Source organism: Schistocerca cancellata, chromosome 5 (assembly GCF_023864275.1).
Source record: "Schistocerca cancellata isolate TAMUIC-IGC-003103 chromosome 5, iqSchCanc2.1, whole genome shotgun sequence".
Classification (NCBI taxonomy): Eukaryota; Metazoa; Arthropoda; class Insecta; order Orthoptera; family Acrididae; genus Schistocerca; species Schistocerca cancellata.
The window spans coordinates 775,453,610-775,472,939 of NC_064630.1; the positions used below are offsets into that span (position 1 = coordinate 775,453,610).

At 42.1% G+C, this 19,330-nt stretch overlaps 1 protein-coding gene across 1 annotated transcript in view; it reads left to right on the forward strand.

Annotated features, from left to right (window-relative positions):
• LOC126187750 (uncharacterized aarF domain-containing protein kinase 5) overlaps positions 1-19,330 on the forward strand; it is a 175,207-nt gene that overhangs the window by 47,148 nt on the left and 108,729 nt on the right. Inside the window, exon 4 of the mRNA XM_049929003.1 lies at positions 6,838-6,972. Coding sequence (XP_049784960.1) covers positions 6,838-6,972 — 135 coding nt within the window. The remainder of the gene's footprint in view (positions 1-6,837; positions 6,973-19,330) is intronic.

The following is a 19,330-nucleotide window of genomic DNA, read 5'->3' on the forward strand; positions in this document are numbered from 1 at the left end:
GCCTGCATAAGACTCCTGAGGGTTAGCCATGATGAACTGACATGATTTAGGCGGTGAATCTCGGCCGCCCAAGTGTGATACGATTGCTGTGGCTGTTTGTGACATTGGTAGAATTCAGCACATGCAGCGACAAATGCTTATGCTTCTGATGGTACGAGGACAGCAAATGACACATATCGTCAAAAGAAAGCAATGCTGGCTCTTGCAGAAGGGCTAACTGGTGCAGTATGTGATATATGAGGGAGTATCCATGACAAGGAAAGAGCCTTACACACCTCCTTCTCGATCACCTGGAATGCCATGAAATGTTGGCGAAGCTGCCCTTTTAAGCATCCCATTGTTCCATGGATTCATCATACAGAGGGAACAATTGTGGTGAGTAATTGGCAGTGGAGCCTGGATCAGCATAACCAACAACCATTCCAGAATGGCTGTATTTGTCTGCTGTTGTTGCAGGAGTGACCTAGAGTGAAGCCTCCATGGAAGAGCTGAATGGCAGAAAAACCATAGGTTCCGAAATACATGAAAATCGTAGCCTTGCTCGTCATCAATTGTGTTCCAATTAGAAACATAAGAAAACACATGGCTATAAAACAGAAACAGTTTATTAGGTCACAGAATGACAACAGGGATACACTGAATGTAGTTGCACATTTTGCACACATTGACAGCTGACTGGAGACCCATGTATAGTGTTGCTTGTATGGCAGGTACTTCCATAACTGAAGTAGCCAAAGTGCTCTGTGTTTCAAGAGGTGCTGTAGCAAAGGTTTAGACCATGTACAGATGAAAAACATCACCCAATAACTCACAAACGGCCAAAAGTGTGTGTTTCGTACTCATGACAGACAGTCATTGAAGAGGATTGTAATGAAAAATGAGATGACAACAGCTGCAGAAGTCACAGCAGAACCGAATGTCACACTTGCAAAACCTGTCAGCAACAAGAAACACAAAGGGGGCTCAAAAAGCTGGGAATTGTAGGGAGGGCTGGAATTCCAAAACTATGCATCAGTGATGTAAATGTCTGTAACAGGAAAATGTGTTGCTGAAGCCATGAAACCTTGAGCTATGAAAGAAAGCCATTTGGTCAGATCAGGCGTGTTTTACACTGTTTTCAACTTCTGGCAAGTTTATGTTTGGTTTACACTGTCTCAAGCCTGCAAGGCAGACTGATTACTGGCAAGAATGAAACATGGCAGGGGTTTGGTGATGATGTTGCCCATTGTTATTGGGCAAGGTCGCTTTTACTGTCAAGGGTTATGTGACCAATTATGCTGATCAAGTCCATCTATTGGTACAGTATTTGTTCCCCAATGGTGATGATGTGTTCAATGACAACAGGGTCCCTGTTTACACAACTTGCATTGTCCAAGACTAGTTTTGTGAGGATGAGGATGAATTGTCACATCTCCCCTAGCTACCACAGTCACCAGATTTCAATATTATTTAGACTTTGTGGTATTCTTTGCAGAGAAGTGTAAAATCAAACCACAGAAAGTCGAGGATGTAATTATGAAAACATTATGAAAAGGAAGTAATGCTACTCACCATACACTGTGCCATATATATTGAGTTGGCCAAAAGGCCTTTTTCTAAACTAGGAAACACACACACATTCATGCAAGCACACTTCACCACACACACACACACACACACACACACACACACACACATGACAAGCCTGAATCTAGTCTCAGTGCCCAGAGACAGTTGTCACAGTTGTGCTTGCATGAATGTGTGTGTGTGTGTGTGTGTGTGTGTGTGTGTGTGTGTGTGTGTGTGTGTGTGTGTGTGGTCTACTTTAGAAAAGGACTTTGTGGCTGAAAACTCAACATATATATTGTATCTGTCTGTGACTCAAAGTCTCCTCTGTGTGATGAGTAACAGTCTTTCCTTTCCTTAATACCATCATCATCATCATCATCATCATCATCATCATCGCCTAAAACTGTCAGCATTTTGCAAGAGGAATAGTATAAGATTCTCTAGAAAACCATACAGTGTATGTATTTATCCATTTTGAATAACAATGGCTTTCCTACACTGTATGGTAATGTTTTGTGTTTTTGGTGTTTCTATATTTTCATTGACACACTGTATTTCCCTTAAAACAGTTTTATGAAACTATTCAAATAAATTGTTTCATACTAGGATTGTTAAACATCTTGGCTTCTACATTAAAAATAAAAGTCAATTTGGGCTTCAAAACAATATGTCAATCAAGAAGGCAGTCTTCACCTGTGTGAATGACATCTAAAAATGAGCAGTCTCCCAGTGGTTCCTTTTGTTTAAGCAGTTTGCGAGTAAATATCTTTGCTTAATCTGATGAAAACCTTTGACTGGGTACTATCACTGTTACTTCTGGGACCTATTAGGTAACATGCTAAAATCCTATCACGCCAAGAAGGAAGCAAAAAGTCATAGTGAAAATTGTTGATTACGAATCAAGAGCAGCTATTGTATCAGAGTGAGGATCTATTCATTATGAAATCTCTTAGGATTCAATTCTGGATCTGATTCTTACATATAATGTACTCACACCTGGTGATCATGAGGCTTGATTGCAAACACCATCTAAATTGTGACTGAAAGTTAGTCAACCAAAGGCACAAATAACATTCTATCCACAGTCATGAACTATGTTACTGTCAACTGTCCTTCTGACAATCCTTGCAAGACCAATTACAGCCATCAAGCAGCTATAGAAATAACGCCACTAGTCAGAACGACGTCAAATTGCAACGGAATATTATCGGAGAAGGGGGAAAACATATGGCAAAAGGAAAATAAATAGTTACAAAATGTAGCAATAGATGGCGCTTTAAGCATCATAATTTAATAGTGGTCAACTACAAATGACAAATGAATCGTGCAACAATGCTTAAGGTGTACTTTTGACACTAAACAAACTGTACAGGTGTGGTACTGGTAGTTACACGACCCAATCCACCACGGCAAGGACATATCACATCGGATAGGATAAATCGGTTTTTAATTGTCCTGAGGCCAAAAACTGCATAAAAAGCATCACTCACATTGGTTATTAATCGTCCTTAAGCCAAAAACCGCATAAAAGCATTAATCAAAATCAAATCAGATTATTAATTTCCATGTGACTGGTGCAAAACATGTTCAGTATGCTGTTCTGCAACAAATTGAAATCGAGAAACAGCATGTTCCACAGCTGATTAAAGTGTTTCCCGGATCACATTCAGAATGTGTTGCACAATGCATGTCTTCAATGGAGCTAAGTTTGCAATTGGAAAACTGAACACCACATCTTTCAGATAGCCCCAGAGCCAGAAGTCACATGGATTAAGATCAGGTGATTGGGATGGCAGGCTGTAGGGAAATGGCAGCTGATAATTCTAGCATTTCCGAAATGACGCTTCAGCAGCTGCTTAACTTGATTTTCAGTGTGCGGAGGTGCGCCATCTTGCATAAAAATGACCCATCTGCAAATCCACGCTGTTGGAGAGCTGGAATGATGTGGTTGCACAAAAGACACTCGTAGCGCTTACCAGTGACAGTACAGGTAACAGGACTGGAAGCACCTGTCTCTTCGAAAAAATATGGCCCTATGATGAATGATGCCACAAACCAGCACTACACAATGACTTTTTCAGGATGAAGTGGTACTGGTTGATTTGCGTGTGGATTTTCCACTACCCATATTTGACAATTCTGTGTATTGACATATCCTATCATATGGAAGTGGGCCTCCTCTGTCCACAAAATCTTCCATGGCCAATCATTGTTCACTTCCATGGCCAATCATTGTTCACTTCCATGTTAGCAAGAAATTCTAAAGCAGAGGTCTCTCTTGCTGGCAGGTCAACAGGAAGCAACTTGTGCACATGGGTGATTTTGAATGAATAGTAAAGAACGATGTATCGTAGAATTTTACGCATCGTGCTCACGGGTATGTCTAATGTTCGGGCAATTCCCCGTGCACTACACTTGCACACCATCACTTATGTCATCCTGCATTGCTGTGGTCACAGCTTACACTGACATCGATTCAATTCGTTTTCTCCCTCTACCAGGTTGCACACCAAAAGAACCCGTCTTTCCAAATTTCTGAATAATTTTCTCCAGATTCACAATAGTCATCGGACCAAAGCCTTTTTTCAAACCATTCAGTGTCCGGAACTTCTGCAGAGTGACGTGTGCACAGTCATCATTCTTTGTAAGACAGCTTTACAAGCAGAGAACAATCTTGCATTGAGGCAGTCATGGCGAATGTTGCAGATGTGAAAGGAGGAAAGACCATGTACTCAACTTCAATGGGTCATGCACATAACAGGGATTTTCATTTACATATTCTGACACATACAGTACCATTTATTGATCAATTTTCGCACTATTTTTTTTTCTTCTGGCATACGTTTTCCCCCTTTTCGCTGTTGCAATGTGACATCATTCTGACCAGTGGTTTTATTTCTACAGTGTATTGAAAGTTTAACTTTAATTATAATCACTCTGTAGAAAACAAGTAGACAGCTCAGTAAGAGCTTTGAGCTCAATGAGGCTGCCATATGAATAAGCCTGACGTGGCCTTTAATGGCTTTGTTTTGCCACTCCTACATTGTTAAAAAGCTTACGTTGTTGTCTTTTATTCTACTGATCTGTTCTTTATTCTGCAACTAGCTGAGTCTATCAAAAAACCTTACACAGTACTTTTCTATTGCCAAGTATCTTGGTGATTCTTATTTTGCCTACGTGTTTCTTAACTGTTGTATTAGCCTAACCAGAATCATTGAAATTTTTCTGCTACTTATGCATCTGGAAATACTGTTCCAGGTGTTTCGTTTCTATGTACCCAGCTGTGCAAGACTGCGTGGTGGTTAAGGCCCTGAACCCATATTTAAAATAAGCATGATTCAGACCCCTGTCTGGCCATCTATATTCAAGTTTTAAACAATGGAAAATCCAGGATGGAACGTAACAGTATAATGTTTTCAATGTGAATTTCATATTATTTCATTCATTTCGAAGACTGCTTCAAGGCCTGTGCCATCTTGATCCTTACCGCCAACACCAGTCTTTCTGAACTGCACAGGTGGGAACTTTCCCTGCAATATATCCTACATTCCTGTAACCCTCCTGGTCTCAACCTTTGTTAGTCATTGTCCTCACCCATCTAGCACTACACAGCCCTCTGTTCCCCCCAACGTACTCCCTGCATGCTCCCGGCAGCAGTTTACCATCCCCCACCACTACCCTGCTGTTCCTCCCCCTTCCCGTCCCAGCCTCCTCTTTTTGTTGTGCCTTTTTGCGACTCAGCGTCTTTGGTTTATGGTGAGTAGCAACTATTCTTTTCATTATATTGTTATATTCAAGTTTTTTGTTGTTTCCAAAATTGATAAAGGCAAATGCCGAGATGATTCCTGTGAAAAGTGTATCGACTGTTTCCTTTCTGATCCTTTTTGTATTAGAGTTTCTCGGGCATCCAGCAACCTTGCCATTGACAGGACACTAAACTGCCCTCTTCCCTCCTTTCCTTTTGCGTACTAAGCGACAGTGTTATGAAGTTGTTGTATGTGGCAGCAGCCACTTGCTCCTCACAGATGTGGATTGGACAGTAGGGACATCCTTGGGCTGAACAGTTTATCTTGGGTAGTCTTTGGAGTCTTCAGAGTGTGGATAATGTTTTTTCAATTCCAGATCCAGTTTAACACTAGTTTTAGACAAAGAGATTACTGCACGTGGTGCTGATATGAAACAAGGCATACCACACTATTTAGAGCTCTGGTAAATTCACCATCATAATTGGAGCTTCTTTTGCATTTTAAAATTTCACATGGAGGCTAGAGTTCTTAGCTAAGTTTTGCTATTGATTTACAGTAGTCGTTGCAGTTTAGAGGTCTCCATAAGAGACAGGTATAAATGCTTGTTTCGTGGTTCAGCACTCTTCAGTTCACTCAGGAAAAAGATAATAGACAATGTGTTGGACTTGTTTACTTGCAATGAAAGTTGGCAAGGAAAAGTGATTATTTTTGATACATGGTGCTTAAATTAACTGCATTGTGTAAGAATACATGATAATGCATGACACTATGTCACCTATGCTGCCCTGACCTTCCTCAGTGCGAAGGGTGTGTGACAGTTGCCATTCTTCAGGCCTCTTATCCACTGAAAATGTCTGATCATGATCATACAATGAAGGCGTTCATGGCCGGTGTTTGTGTGCTTACTGATTTCTGTTTGTGGGTTTGGCTCTAGTCCAAGTGTTACTGAGAGACTGGCACACATCAGTTGCCAGCCACTATGATTGATGAATACTGGTAGAGAGTTGAAACAGCATGAAACTATGTTCTCACATCTGTCATTCAGGCTCATTTTCATTAGAGCCATTGCCATCTTTATACTTCATTTTGCACCCTTTATACCCTGTAATCCCCTACAAATTTAATTATATACTGTTCTGGCTGTATAGAATACGCACAGCAAATAAAATTTCATTATTTGCTATCCTTCCTGAGGCTGCAAGTTTAACACTAGCAGTGTAATTAAAAAATTGACTGTTTGATTACTATGACGTGTTGTTTTCTACATATGTCTAGTTCTCATCATTTTCAGAGTTATTGAGGCTGCATAGGTGTCTAAGAGGTACTGGCCTTGACTCCCTGTGACTGCCATGATTTAAGTTGCAAGTTTTACAAAACGTACAGGCCACTATAGTGGCATAAGCGATGTTCATCAACCACTGAACTGTATTTATTGTGCATTTATTGATTAATTTGAAATTTCTTTTTTTTTAATAGATGTATATGTTGAAAATTATTTGTTCCATATAATCAAAATAACATTTCATTGACATTTCTGTTTTAGGCCCTTCAGGATAAGTGCTTGACTCGTGAAACAGGAGAAGTTCTTCAGTTATTTATGGAAGACTTTGGAAAACCGCACACAGAGATATTTGAAACTTTTGATGAGGAGCCTATAGCAGCAGCTAGCCTTGCCCAGGTCAGTAGCAAACTTCATGTTTAAAGCTGTATTAGACAGCAGTAATGTACCCATTTACATTTACAAGTTCTCAAAATGAGAACAGAATTGATGAAAATGAATTGAAAGAGGGGAGGGGAGGGGGGGGGGTTGCCCTTACAAGGCTTTTTTAAAAGCAAATAAGAAGGGGGATTTCGATAAATAAAATGCAAAGGGAAGAAAAAGTAACTCAGAATGAGATGTACTTGAGGAGTGGGAACCAACTTTGCATATTTACAGTAGCAAAGTTACAAATTCTGTACACTGACAATGAACTACAGGCTGGTAGTTGATAAAACATATTATGGGATTCATTGGGTGGTTTTGGAATGGCTTGGTTCTGGTCTAGAATTACTTACTCAAGAGAGACAACCATTAGTAGAATCTTGTATAAAATTGCTGCCAGCTATGCAGTTGGATAAGTTTTGGCATCTGCTCCCACAGCAGTTTTATTTTGTGCAGTATTGTTCCAAGTAAAGTATAGGCCCTAATTGTGGGCAATTCAAAAAGTTTTTGACTGCTATTTTTTTCATTTCTTTTGTGACTGGTTTCGATTATGTTATCATCATCAGATGCATCTAACTTTTTAAATTAGTAAACAAAATTTTGTTTACTAGGTTGGGAAGACAAACTCATTTGATTACATGTTATATGTTGTTGTTGTTGTTTTCAGTCTAGAGACGGGTTTGATGCAGCTCTCCATGCTACTCTATCCTGTGCAAGCTTCTTCATCTCCCAGTACCTACTGCAACCTACATCCTTCTGTATCTGTTTAGTGTATTCATCTCTTGGTCTCCCTCTACAATTTTTACCCTCCACGCTGCCCTCCAATGCTAAATTTGTGATCCCTTGATGCCTCAGAACATGTCCTGCCAACCGGTCCCTTCTTCAAGTCAAGTTGTGCCACAAACTCCTCTTCTCCCCAATTCTATTCAATACCTCCTCATTAGTTATGTGATCTACCCATATAATCTTCAGCATTTTCTGTAGCACCACATTTCAAAAGCTTCTATTCTCTTCTTGTCCAAACTATTTATCGTCCATGTTTCACTGCCATACATGGCTACACTCCAGAAATGACTTCCTGACACTTAAATCTATACTCGATGTTAACAAACTTCTCTTCTTCAGAAACACTTTCCTTGCCATTGCCAGTCTACATTTTATATCTTCTCTACTGTGACCATCATCAGTTATTTTGCTCCCCAAATAGCAAAACTCATTTACTACTTTAAGCGTCTCATTTCCTAATCTAATTCCCTCAGCATCACCCGACTTAATTCGACTACATTCCATTATCCTCGTTTTGCTTGTGTTGATGTTCATCTTATATCCTCGTTTCAAGACACTGTCCATTCCGTTCAACTGCTCTTCCAAGTCCTTTGTCGTCCCTGACAGAATTACAATGTCATCGATGAACCTCAAAGTTTTTATTTCTTCTCCATGGGTTTTAATACCTACTCTGAATTTTTCTTTTGTTTCCTTTACTGCTTGCTCAATATACACATTGAATAACATCGGGGATAGGCTACAACCCTGTCTTACTCCCTTCCCAACCACTGCTTCCCTTTCATGCTGCTCGACTCTTATAACTGCCATTTGGTTTCTGTACAAATTGTAAATAGCCTTTCGCTCCCTGTATTTTATCTCTGCCACCTTTAGAATTTGAAAGAGAGTATTCCAATCAACACTGTCAAAAGCTTTCTCTAAGTCTACAAATGCTAGAAACATAGGTCTTCCAAGACAAGTCGTAGGGTCATTATTGCCTCACGTGTTCCAACATTTCTACGGAATCCAAACTGATCTTCCCCGAGGTCGGCTTCTACAAGTTTTTCCATTTGTCTGTAAAGAATTTGATTCGTGTTAGTATTTTGCAGCTGTAACTTATTAAACTGGTAGTTTGGTAATTTTCACATCTGTCAACACCTGCTTTCTTATATTCTTCTTGAAGTCTGAGGGTATTTCACCTGTCTCATACATCTTGCTCACCAGATGGTAGAGTTTTGTCAGGACTGGCTCTCCCAAGGCCGTCAGTAGTTCTAATGGAATGTTGTCTACTCCTGGGGCCTTGTTCCGACTCAGGTCTTTCAGTGCTCTGTCAAACTCTTCACGCAGTATCGTATCTCCCATTTCATCTTCATCTACATCCTCTTCCATTTCCATAATATTGTCCTCAAGTACATCGCCCTTGTATAAACCCTCTATATACTCCATCCACCTTTCTGCTTTCCCTTCTTTGCTTAGAACTGGGTTTCCATCTGAGCTCTTAATATTCATACAAGTGGCTCTTTTTTCTTGAAAGGTCTCTTTAATTTTCCTGTAGGCAGCATCTATCTTACCCCTAGTGAGATAAGCCTCTACATTCTTAAATTTGTCCTCTAGCCATGCCAGCTTAGCCATTTTGGACTTCCTGTCGATCTCATTTTTGAGACGTTTGTATTCCTTTTTGCCTGATTCATTTACTGCGTTTTTATATTTTCTCCTTTCATCGATTAAATTCAATATTTCTTCTGTTACCCAAGGATTTCTACTAGCCCTCGTCATTTTACCTCCTTGATCCTCTGCTGCCTTCACTACTTCATCCCTCAAAGCTACCCATTCTTCTTCTACTGTACTTCTTTCCCCCATTTCTGTCAATTGTTCCCTTATGCTCTCCCTGAAACTCTGTACAACCTCTGGTTCTTTCAGTTTATCCAGGTCCCATCTCCTTAAATTCCCATCTTTTTGCAGTTTCTTCAGTTTTATTCCACAGTTCATAACTAATAGATTGTGGTCAGAGTCCACATCTGCCCCTGGAAATGTCTTAAAATTTAAAACCTTGTTCCTAAATCTTTGTCTTACCATTATATAATCTATCTGATACCTTCTAGTATCTCCAGGATTCTTCCATGTATACAACCTTCTTTTATGATTCTTGAACCAAGTATTAGCTGTGAATGAGTTATGCTCTGTGCAAAATTCTACCAGACGGCTTCCTCTTTCATTTCTTACCCCCAGTCCATATTCACCTACGATGTTTACATCTCTCCCTTTTCCTACTCTCGAATTCCAGTCATCCATGGCTATTAAATTTTCGTCTCCCTTCACTACCTGAATAATTTCTTTTATCTCATAATACATTTCATCAATTTCTTCATCATCTGCAGAGCTAGTTGGCATATAAACTTGTTCTACTGTAATAGGCATGGGCTTCGTGTCTATCTTGGCCACAATAATGCGTTCACTATGCTGTTTGTAGTAGCTTACCCGCAAACCTATTTTTTTATTCATTATTAAACCTACTCCTGCATTACTCCTATTTGCTTTTGTGTTTATAATCCTGTATTCGCCTGACCAAAAGTCTTGTTCCTGCTGCCACCGAACTTCACTAATTCCCACTATATCTAACTTTAACCCATCCATTTCCCTTTTTAGATTTTCTAACGTAGTTGCCCGATTAAGGGATCTGACATTCCACGCTCTGATCCGTAGAACGCCAGTTTTCTTTCTCCTGATAGCAACGTCCTCTTGAGTAGTCCCTGCCTGGATATCCGAATGGGGGATTATTTTACCTCCGGAATATTTTACCCAAGAGGACGCCATCATCATTTAACCATACAGTAAAGCTTCATGCCCTCGGGAAAAATTACAGCTGTAGTTTCCCCTTGCTTCCAGCCATTATGTTATATGTAAGGGGCAGTAAATGCAAACAAGACAAGTGCAAGAAAAATCATTGCACTGTTTATTGTTATAAAATAATTGCTGCAACTGTGTATACATTTATCCCAGTGTGAGACAAGATGGTCAACGCCTTCATGGAAAAATGTATGTGATTGCCTGCAGAACCATGATTGTACCCAGGTTTGCACCTCTTTGTCTGAAGAAAATCAGCTTCTATGAATGTCTTTCTTCAGGTGACCGAAAATATGCAAATTGCATGAGAGAGATTGGGACTGTATGGAAGATGGACAGGCCCACATGTTGCCAAGGTTGTTTCAGCTATGCTACAGAAATTCTGCTGGGATGCCCGTACACATCCTCCATTTACTACTGATCTCTTCCCGTGCAGTTTCCATATTTTTGGTCCCCTGAAGACAGAAATTTGTTGTCGGCGATTTGCTTCAGATTAAGAGGTGCAATGTGGATACAATCATGGATCCATAGGCAACTGCAAACATTTTTTCTTTGAAGGCATGTGATGATGTCACACTTCATACAGCTTAAGTCATACACAAAAAACAACCATGAAAGGATGTGTTATGTACTGTGAAGAATGCATAGCGTCTAAAGCAAGTGATGAGTGGTCCACTTTCAAAGCAGTGCAAGTGCAGTTCCCTGTAACATCTGGTAGTAATCCATTCCTGGAAAGCACAGATCCTCTTCTCAGTACATCAAGCAGGTTGACAGACACCAGACTAAGATGACAGTGAGTCAGTCATTGTGGTGCCACAGTTTTTTCTGCTGAGGTGAGGCATGTGATCTGTCTACATGACTCACTTATGGTGTTACTTAGGATGAGAGTGCAAGGAGCTGGCTGGCCACATTGTCTACGGACTTCTAACAGCTTCTTCCTCTAGCAGCAGTCTACATTGATAGTGAACTCTGATGGGAATGCGTCAAGGGAGAATTTTCTTATGGGAATACCTCAAGGGGGAATTTTCCTATGGGAGTCCGTCAAGGGAGAAATTTATTTTAACAGTTTCTCTTTTTTATGTGGACTTGAGTTCAATTCCTTAAGTGACTGCAGTTAGTATTTGAAATTCCTCCCTCTTTTGTGGTTTGTGGTATTTTGTTAGTGCAATGACTTCAGATAAAAAGAATTTTCTAGGAGATGAAAATGAGCCTATATTACTGGCAATGAAAACTGCTGAAGAAAGCAGGACTACAATCTCTGTCAAGCTGTCCAAATGTAGGTTTTCTGTGATTTACCTAAAATGAGCAAGGTGAACACTAGGATGGTCCACTGTACAGCAATTCCTTCACTATTATTACTTTGTCTGAGCTTATGCTCTGTCTCTAATGACCCCACCATCCATGAGGCATTAAACTCATATTCTTTCTCCTGCCCTTCTTTAGTATGCACCAGGATATACCACTTGCAGGAGAATTATTCAAGAAGTATTGAATGTAGCTTTGGGAAAAACAACAATGAGCATATCTTTCCAAAATGTTCAGCATGAGTAGGTCAAAGACGTTACTTATAAAAATGCAGGCTGTAGGATGACTTCAGATAAGAGTTATAAAAACTAATACACTAATTCCCAAAAGCTAAGTATAAGGTTCATTCAAATGAAACCTGGTCAGTGTGTCTACTTTTGCCTTATACGTAAGGTGGCACCACATAACTGCGGGTATGGTGGCGCCATCTGTTTGTGGAGAGACTGATGCGTGGACACTGTTTGATGTTGCATAGCGCCAATGTGGTTTCACGCCAAAGAGGAGGTGGTCACACAAATTATCGTCCACTACCGAACATGCAGATGAGTAAGCAGTAACCACGAGGAGTAATTCGATTTTTGGCTGCAGAGGGAGTCGGAGGCCGTGAAATGTAGCAATGAGTGAAGGCTGTGTGCAGTGAGTAAAGTCTGAGTCATTCAAGTGTTGTGGAATGGCACAAATGATTCCTTGAGGGGTGCGAGTCACTGGAAGACGATGCTTAAACTGGACAGGCTCACTGTGTCATCACACCAGAAATGGTTGCGGAAGTGAATGCTTTAGTCTTGGATAACTGTAGAATCACTGTGGATGAGATCCATCGATTACTGGCTATTAGTGTGGGCACCGCTCACGCCATAGTGCATCAGCACTTAACTGTCAAAAAATCTGTGCGCAGTGGGTTCCCCACCAACTGAATGCCGAACAGTGCAATTTTCGAATGGCGCTATCTTTGAGTCATACTGCATGTCTACTGTCATGTGTACTGTGTATAACCACATTTTTGAGTTAGTAAAATTGTTACTGTTACTTCACACTAGTGACTGGGTTTCATTTGAATGCCCCTTATATAATCAAGAAATGATTTCCTTACCTGGAGGCTTATAGGGTCACAGAACTGTATAAAGCTTAATCAGGATACTTATGTCATCAGTGGTTTCCAAAATGTAAATAGAGAAGCTTTATACCAAGTACATATTTATAAAAAAAAAAAAAAAAGTGACAAAATAGCGCTTGTTATGTACCCATATCTATAGATTTATCAACAGAAATAATGGATTTTTTGAAAATAAAATTTCATTGGGTAGATAAAAAGTCCACTCACCAGTTGGCGGCAGAAGAAAACCCATTTAAAGGTATTGTAATACGCAAGATTTCAGAGCCAGTAGCGCCTTCGGGCTGAAGAGTTGACAGGGAAGGAAGAGGGTAGAAGGAAAAGAACTGGCGAGGTTTAGGGGATAGGGAGTGTTCAGGAAGATTGCCCAGAACCATGGGACAGGGGAGAATTACTGGATGGGATGAGGAGGAATGATTGATTGTTGGGGACTGCTCTGGACAAGGTTTGAAAACCTGAGAGCTTGAAGGTGGGAGACAAAGATTTACTGATAAAACATCATGTATCAGTTAATAAGAGTGGAAAGCTAAGTATGTTGTATGTGGCAGAGGTGGGGGGGAGGGGCTGGGAAAAATAGACAAGTCAAAAAATAAATGATATAGAAAACTAAAAGGGCGTACAGAAAAGAACAGGTACTGAGAAGTTATGCTGAGGACAAAGAAAGTGATGTTAATTAAGGCAGGTGGGTGGCCAGAACCAAGGACATGTTGTACACCTGCGGAGTACTGAGAAACTAGTGTCTGGGGGAAGAATTCAAATGGCATGTGTGGTGAAATGGGTACCGACATTACGACTGTCATGTTGTAGAGCATTCTCTGCAACAGGATATTGTGTGGTGCCAGTATACACCCTTTGCCTAAGCCCATTTGCTCTAACTGATAACTTGGTGGTAGTCATGCCAATGTGAAAGGCCAAACAGTGTTTACATAACAGCTGGCATACAACATGTTTCGTTTTCAGGTGGCTCTCCCTTTATATGTTTTGCCTGTTACAGGACATGGTTGTAGGTGGGTGCATGGGGCAAGTCTTACAGTGCGGATGGTCACTGGGATAGGAGACATAGGCTAGGGAAATTGGTGCATAAGGAGTACAGGGTCTAATAGTGGAGATTGGGAGGCCAATGAAAAGCCATTCTAAGTGTGGTGGGCAAAATGTCAAACAGATTGGACCTCACTTCAGGTCATGATTTTAAGAAGTCATAGTGTTGTCAAACTAGGTGATTAATACATTCAAGACCAGGATAATACTGAGCGACAAGGGATGTGCTCCAAAGTTGTTTTTTGGAGGGATCAGTGGTACCAGGATTGGATGTGACAGCCCAGGAAATCTGCTTTTGAACTAGGCTGGCAGGGTAATTATGTCCAGTGAAGACTGAGGCGAGAATGGTGGTGTATTGCTGTAAAGAGTCTGCATCTGAACAAATATGTTTGCATCAGATGCCAAGGCTTTACGAGAGTGAACGTTTGACATGGAAAGGATGACAATTGCCATAATGTAAGTACTGTTGTTTGTTAGTATGTTTAATGTGAATAGAAGTGTTAGCTGACCCATGGTGGGGATGAGGTCAACATCAAGGAAAGCAGCATGGTATTTGGAATAGGACCATGTGAAATTAAGTTGGCAGAATGTATTTAGAGATTCCAAGAATTTGAACAGGTCAACCTTATCATGAGCCCATATGATAAAGATGACATCAATGTATCCAAATCAAACCAGGCTTGTGGATCCTGGGAAACCCCCTTCAAAGTGGCCCAAGAAAAGCTTGGCGTAGGAAGGAGCCATCGTGGCTCCCATGACAATACCCTTGTTCTGTTTGTATTTCTGCCCCTCAAAGATAGAGTAGTTGTTGGTAAGGTGAGTTGATTAGGATGAGTAGGAAAGACATCATAAGTTTGAAACCCAGTGGATGCTGACTGAGTTAATGTTCAGCAGCAGACAGACCAGGTACATGGCGGATGTTTATACAGAGGGAGGCGGCGTCAGTGGTGACAAGCAGGGTGTCTTTGAGGAAGTGGTATGTTATTGAAATTGGAGGGAAGTCTTTGTACTGTAGGTTGCAGATGTTAATCAACTTAGGAAGGTATATGTTAGGTGGGTGCTTTGAAGCCAGCAATTATGGGACACCAGGGTGATTGGGATTGTGGACTCCGGTAAGAAGGTAAAAGGTTGTGATTCATGGTGTGGGTGGGGTAAGAAGTTCTATAAATTGAGATGTTGGTCCTTGTGAGAGCCCTGAGATTTTAAGATGGGTCAGTTTGTATCACAGGAGTGGGATCTTGATGGCAGATGCAGTACATAGAGGTGTCAGACAGCTGATGTAGGCCCTTGCATACATATCCCATTGGTAAAGTACTGCTGTGGTAGTTCCCCTGTCAGCTGGGAGGTTAATGATGGTGTCATCAGTTTTTAGGGAAAAAGAGCTTGGACTTCTGCAGAGGACAGGTTAGGGTCATGTTAAAGTGGCTTGAGGAAGTGTTGTGAAGTAATGTTGGATGTTAGGAATTTTTGGAAGGCTTGTAAGGGCTGATTTTCAGGTATTGGTAGTGGATCAAATTGGGATCATGGTCAGAATTGTTCCTATATCGTCTGAAATCTTTGCGTGGCCCACTCCCACCAAACACCTTGCTTGTCACCAGTGATGTCACCTCCCTCTATACCAACATCCCCCATGAACATGGTCTGTGTGCTGCTGAACATTACCTCAGTCGGTGCCCACTGGGTTTCAAACCTACAATATCCTATCTGCTCACCCCAGTCAACTTTATACTTACCAACAACTACTCTGCCTTTGAGAGGCAGATATACAAACAGGGGCATTGCCATGATAGCCAGGATGGCTCCCTCTATGCCAAACTTTTCATGGGTCACTTGAAGGGGACTTTGCTAGGATCCACAAGTCTTCAGGCCCTGGTTTGGCTGAGGTACAGGGATGACATCTTTACCATATGGACTCATGATGAGGCTGACTTGTTCAAATTCTTGGAATCTCTAAATATCTTCTCCCAACATAATTTCACATGGACCTGTTTCAAATCCCACACCCCTTTCATTGATGTCGATTTCAACCCCATCTTGGGTCAGCTACCCATCTCTGTTCACATTAACCGTAGTAACAAACAACGGTACTTGCATTTTGACAGTTGCCACCCTTTAGATGTAGATGTTCCCTCCCATAAAGCCTTGGCATTCGAGGCAAACATATTTGTTCAGATGCAGACTTTTTACAGCAATACGCCATCATTCTCACCTCAGCATTTATTGGATGTAATTACCCCCACCAGCCTAGTTCAGAAGAAGATTTCGAGACCATCACATCTAATCCTGGTGCTACTGATACCTCAAAACACAACTTAGGAATAAACCTCTTGTCGATCAGTATTATCCTTGTCTTGAATGTCTTAAATCAGCTAGTTTGACAGGGCTTAGACTTCCTAAAATCAAGCCCTGAAATGAGATCCATTCTGTTTGACATTTTGCCCACTAAACGTAGAACAGCTTTTCATTGGCCTCCCAGTCCCTGCAATATCCTTATCAGCCCTTATACTCCTTCTACACCCGTTTTCCTACCCTATGGTTCCTGCTCCAGTGACTGTCGTCATGGTAAGAGTTGCCCTATGCACCTTCCTACCACCACCTACACCAGCCCTGTAGCTAGCATAACATATGTAATCAAAGGAAGAGCCATCTGTAAATGACACATGTCATATACCAGCAGTTATGTAAACAATGTTTGACCTTTCACATTGGCACGACCGCCAACAAGTTATCAGCTGCAGGGGGTGTTTACTGGCACCAAACAATATCTTATTGCAGAACATGCTCTACAACAGTCGTAACTTCTGTGTGTGTTTCACTACATGTGGATTCTGGATTTTTCCCTCGGACACCAGTTTCTAAGAACTGTGCAGGTGGGAAATGGCATTACAACATTTCCTTGGTTCTGGCCACCCACACGGCCTTAAATTACGTTAAAGTTTTCTGTCTCAGCATTTCTTCTCAGAACATATTCCTTTCTTCACTCACTTATGTGTATCCCACCCCCCACCTATGTCGCATACAATGCACGTAGCTTACTGCTCTTATTAACTTGTGCACTATGTTTTGTAAGTAATCTTTGTATTGCATATTACCCTATTTTCCACCTTTCAGATCTCAGGTTTTCAAATCTCATCTGGGGTGGTTCCCAACAATCAATGTTTCCTTCTCGCCTCGTCTGGTACATCTTCCCTAACCTGAGGTTCTGGGTAATTTCTCCAAACTCCCCCATTTCCTAAACCTCACCAGTGCTTTTCTTTCAATGCCCTTCTTTTCCCTTCAACCCTCCTGCCAGAAAAAAGAGCTACTGTAGCTTTGGAAGCTTACAAATTTCAGTCCTTTTGTATGTGTTTTCTCCTGCTGCTGCTTGGTGTAGAATTTTAATCTATCCAGTTACATCATGTCTATAGAATGTTTGGCCATGATACTCACATCAGAATACTTTTAATGATCTGACGATGGCAGTAAGCTGTAACAGGGCATTGTTAATTGTATAAAATATGTGATCAAGCGTGAAGGGTAAAAATCGTAGAGGGAGATCAGGAGTTGAATACACTAAGCAGATTCAGAAGGATGTAGGTAGTTACTTGGAGATGAAGAAACTTGCACAACAACAACAACTACTACATATCCCCCCTGCGGGTCCGGGGATTAGAATAGGCCCGAGGTATTCCTGCCTGTCGTAAGAAGCGACTAAAAGGAGTCCATCCCCCTCACGGGGGTAGTTAGCGCCTGCGTCCAGAGACGGACGGTTCCACGACCTATAATTGTGGTCTTTTTGGTTTTTCACTTCTCGTTTCTTCCTTCCTTTCGTTGGTTCCTTTCTTTGTTCTTCTCCACCTCACTGTCTTCCTTACTCTTTTCCTTGCCTTCTTCTCCTTGCCTTCTCATAGCCTCCTTTTCCTTGCCTTCTCATTGCCTTCTTTTCCTTGCCTTCTCATTGCCTTCTTCTCCTTGCCTTCTCATTGCCTTCTTCTCCTTGCCGTCTCTGGTCTCCGCCTCGGCGTTTGAGATAGTCTGTCCTCTTTCTCCCTCTATCTCTTCTTTTTCCTCTTCTTCCTTCCTCCCTGTGCGTGCCTGAAGGCCGACCCACGCGTTCGCACGCGTAGCCGGTGACGGGGTAACGCGTAATTCCCCGCCCTGGGTAGACATGTAAGGCACGCGCGTACCCCCTGGTAAAGGCCAGGCCCGGGGAGGGGTGATTGCCTGAGCTGATACCTTCTGACCATGCCGATTGGTCCCTCCGTGTTTCTCGGGAGGTGTGACCTGAGGTGTAAACATTCACCTAAGGCGGGAGTGCCCTCTGAGAGGGTCCCCACAAGGAAGGAGCGCGCCATCGGAGACGCTGGCAATCATGGGGGACTCCTCCGCAATGGATTTCACTCCATCTCTCTCGACTTCTGCCCAAAAATGGAAACGTGACCAGCCAACAGTGACAAAAGTCCTACCGCCTGCCCCACAGTTCCTCGTCGTTTCTCGATCTGAGGATGGAAAGGATTTTTCTTCTGTCAACCCTTTCGTTATTCAGAAGGGCGTAGATGCCATAGCCGGATCTGTCAAATCTTGTACCAGGTTGCGTAACGGTACCTTATTACTAGAAACTGAGAGCGCCTTTCAGGCACAAAAACTGCTTCTGGCCACACTCCTGTACACGTTCCCTGTCCGGGTGGAGGCCCACCGAACTTTGAATTCGTCTCGTGGTGTAGTCTATACTAGGTCCCTCAACGGATTGACTGACGAGGAGATTCAATCTTTCCTCGCTGAGCAGGGCGTGACGGCTGTCCATAGGGTCATGAAAAAGGTCAACAATGACCTTGTACCGACCCGGACACTTTTCTTGACCTTCGATAGTGTTAAGCTGCCACCGCGCATCAAGGCGGGCTAAGAGGTTATTTCTGTTCGCCCCTATGTCCCGACACCTACGCGCTGCTACCAGTGTCAGCGTTTCAATCACACTCGACAGTCTTGTTCCAATGCGGCTAAATGTGTCACTTGTGGCAGGGATGCTCATGAGGGTGACTGTCCACCTCCGTCTCCTCGTTGTGTGCCGCATCCTCCCGCGACTGTCCTGTCTATAAGGAAGAACGCTGTATCCAAGAAATTCGGGTCAAAGAGAAAGTGTCCACCTCGGCTGCTCGCAAGCTATTGGCTAGTAGGAAGCCCGCGCTGCTCCCAGCGGGGAAATACAGTACTGTCCTCGCCTCTCCTCGGACTACCAGGGAGGTGGCAACCCAGACATGCGATCTGACCTTCAGCACCACGGTCGTCCATTCGGCC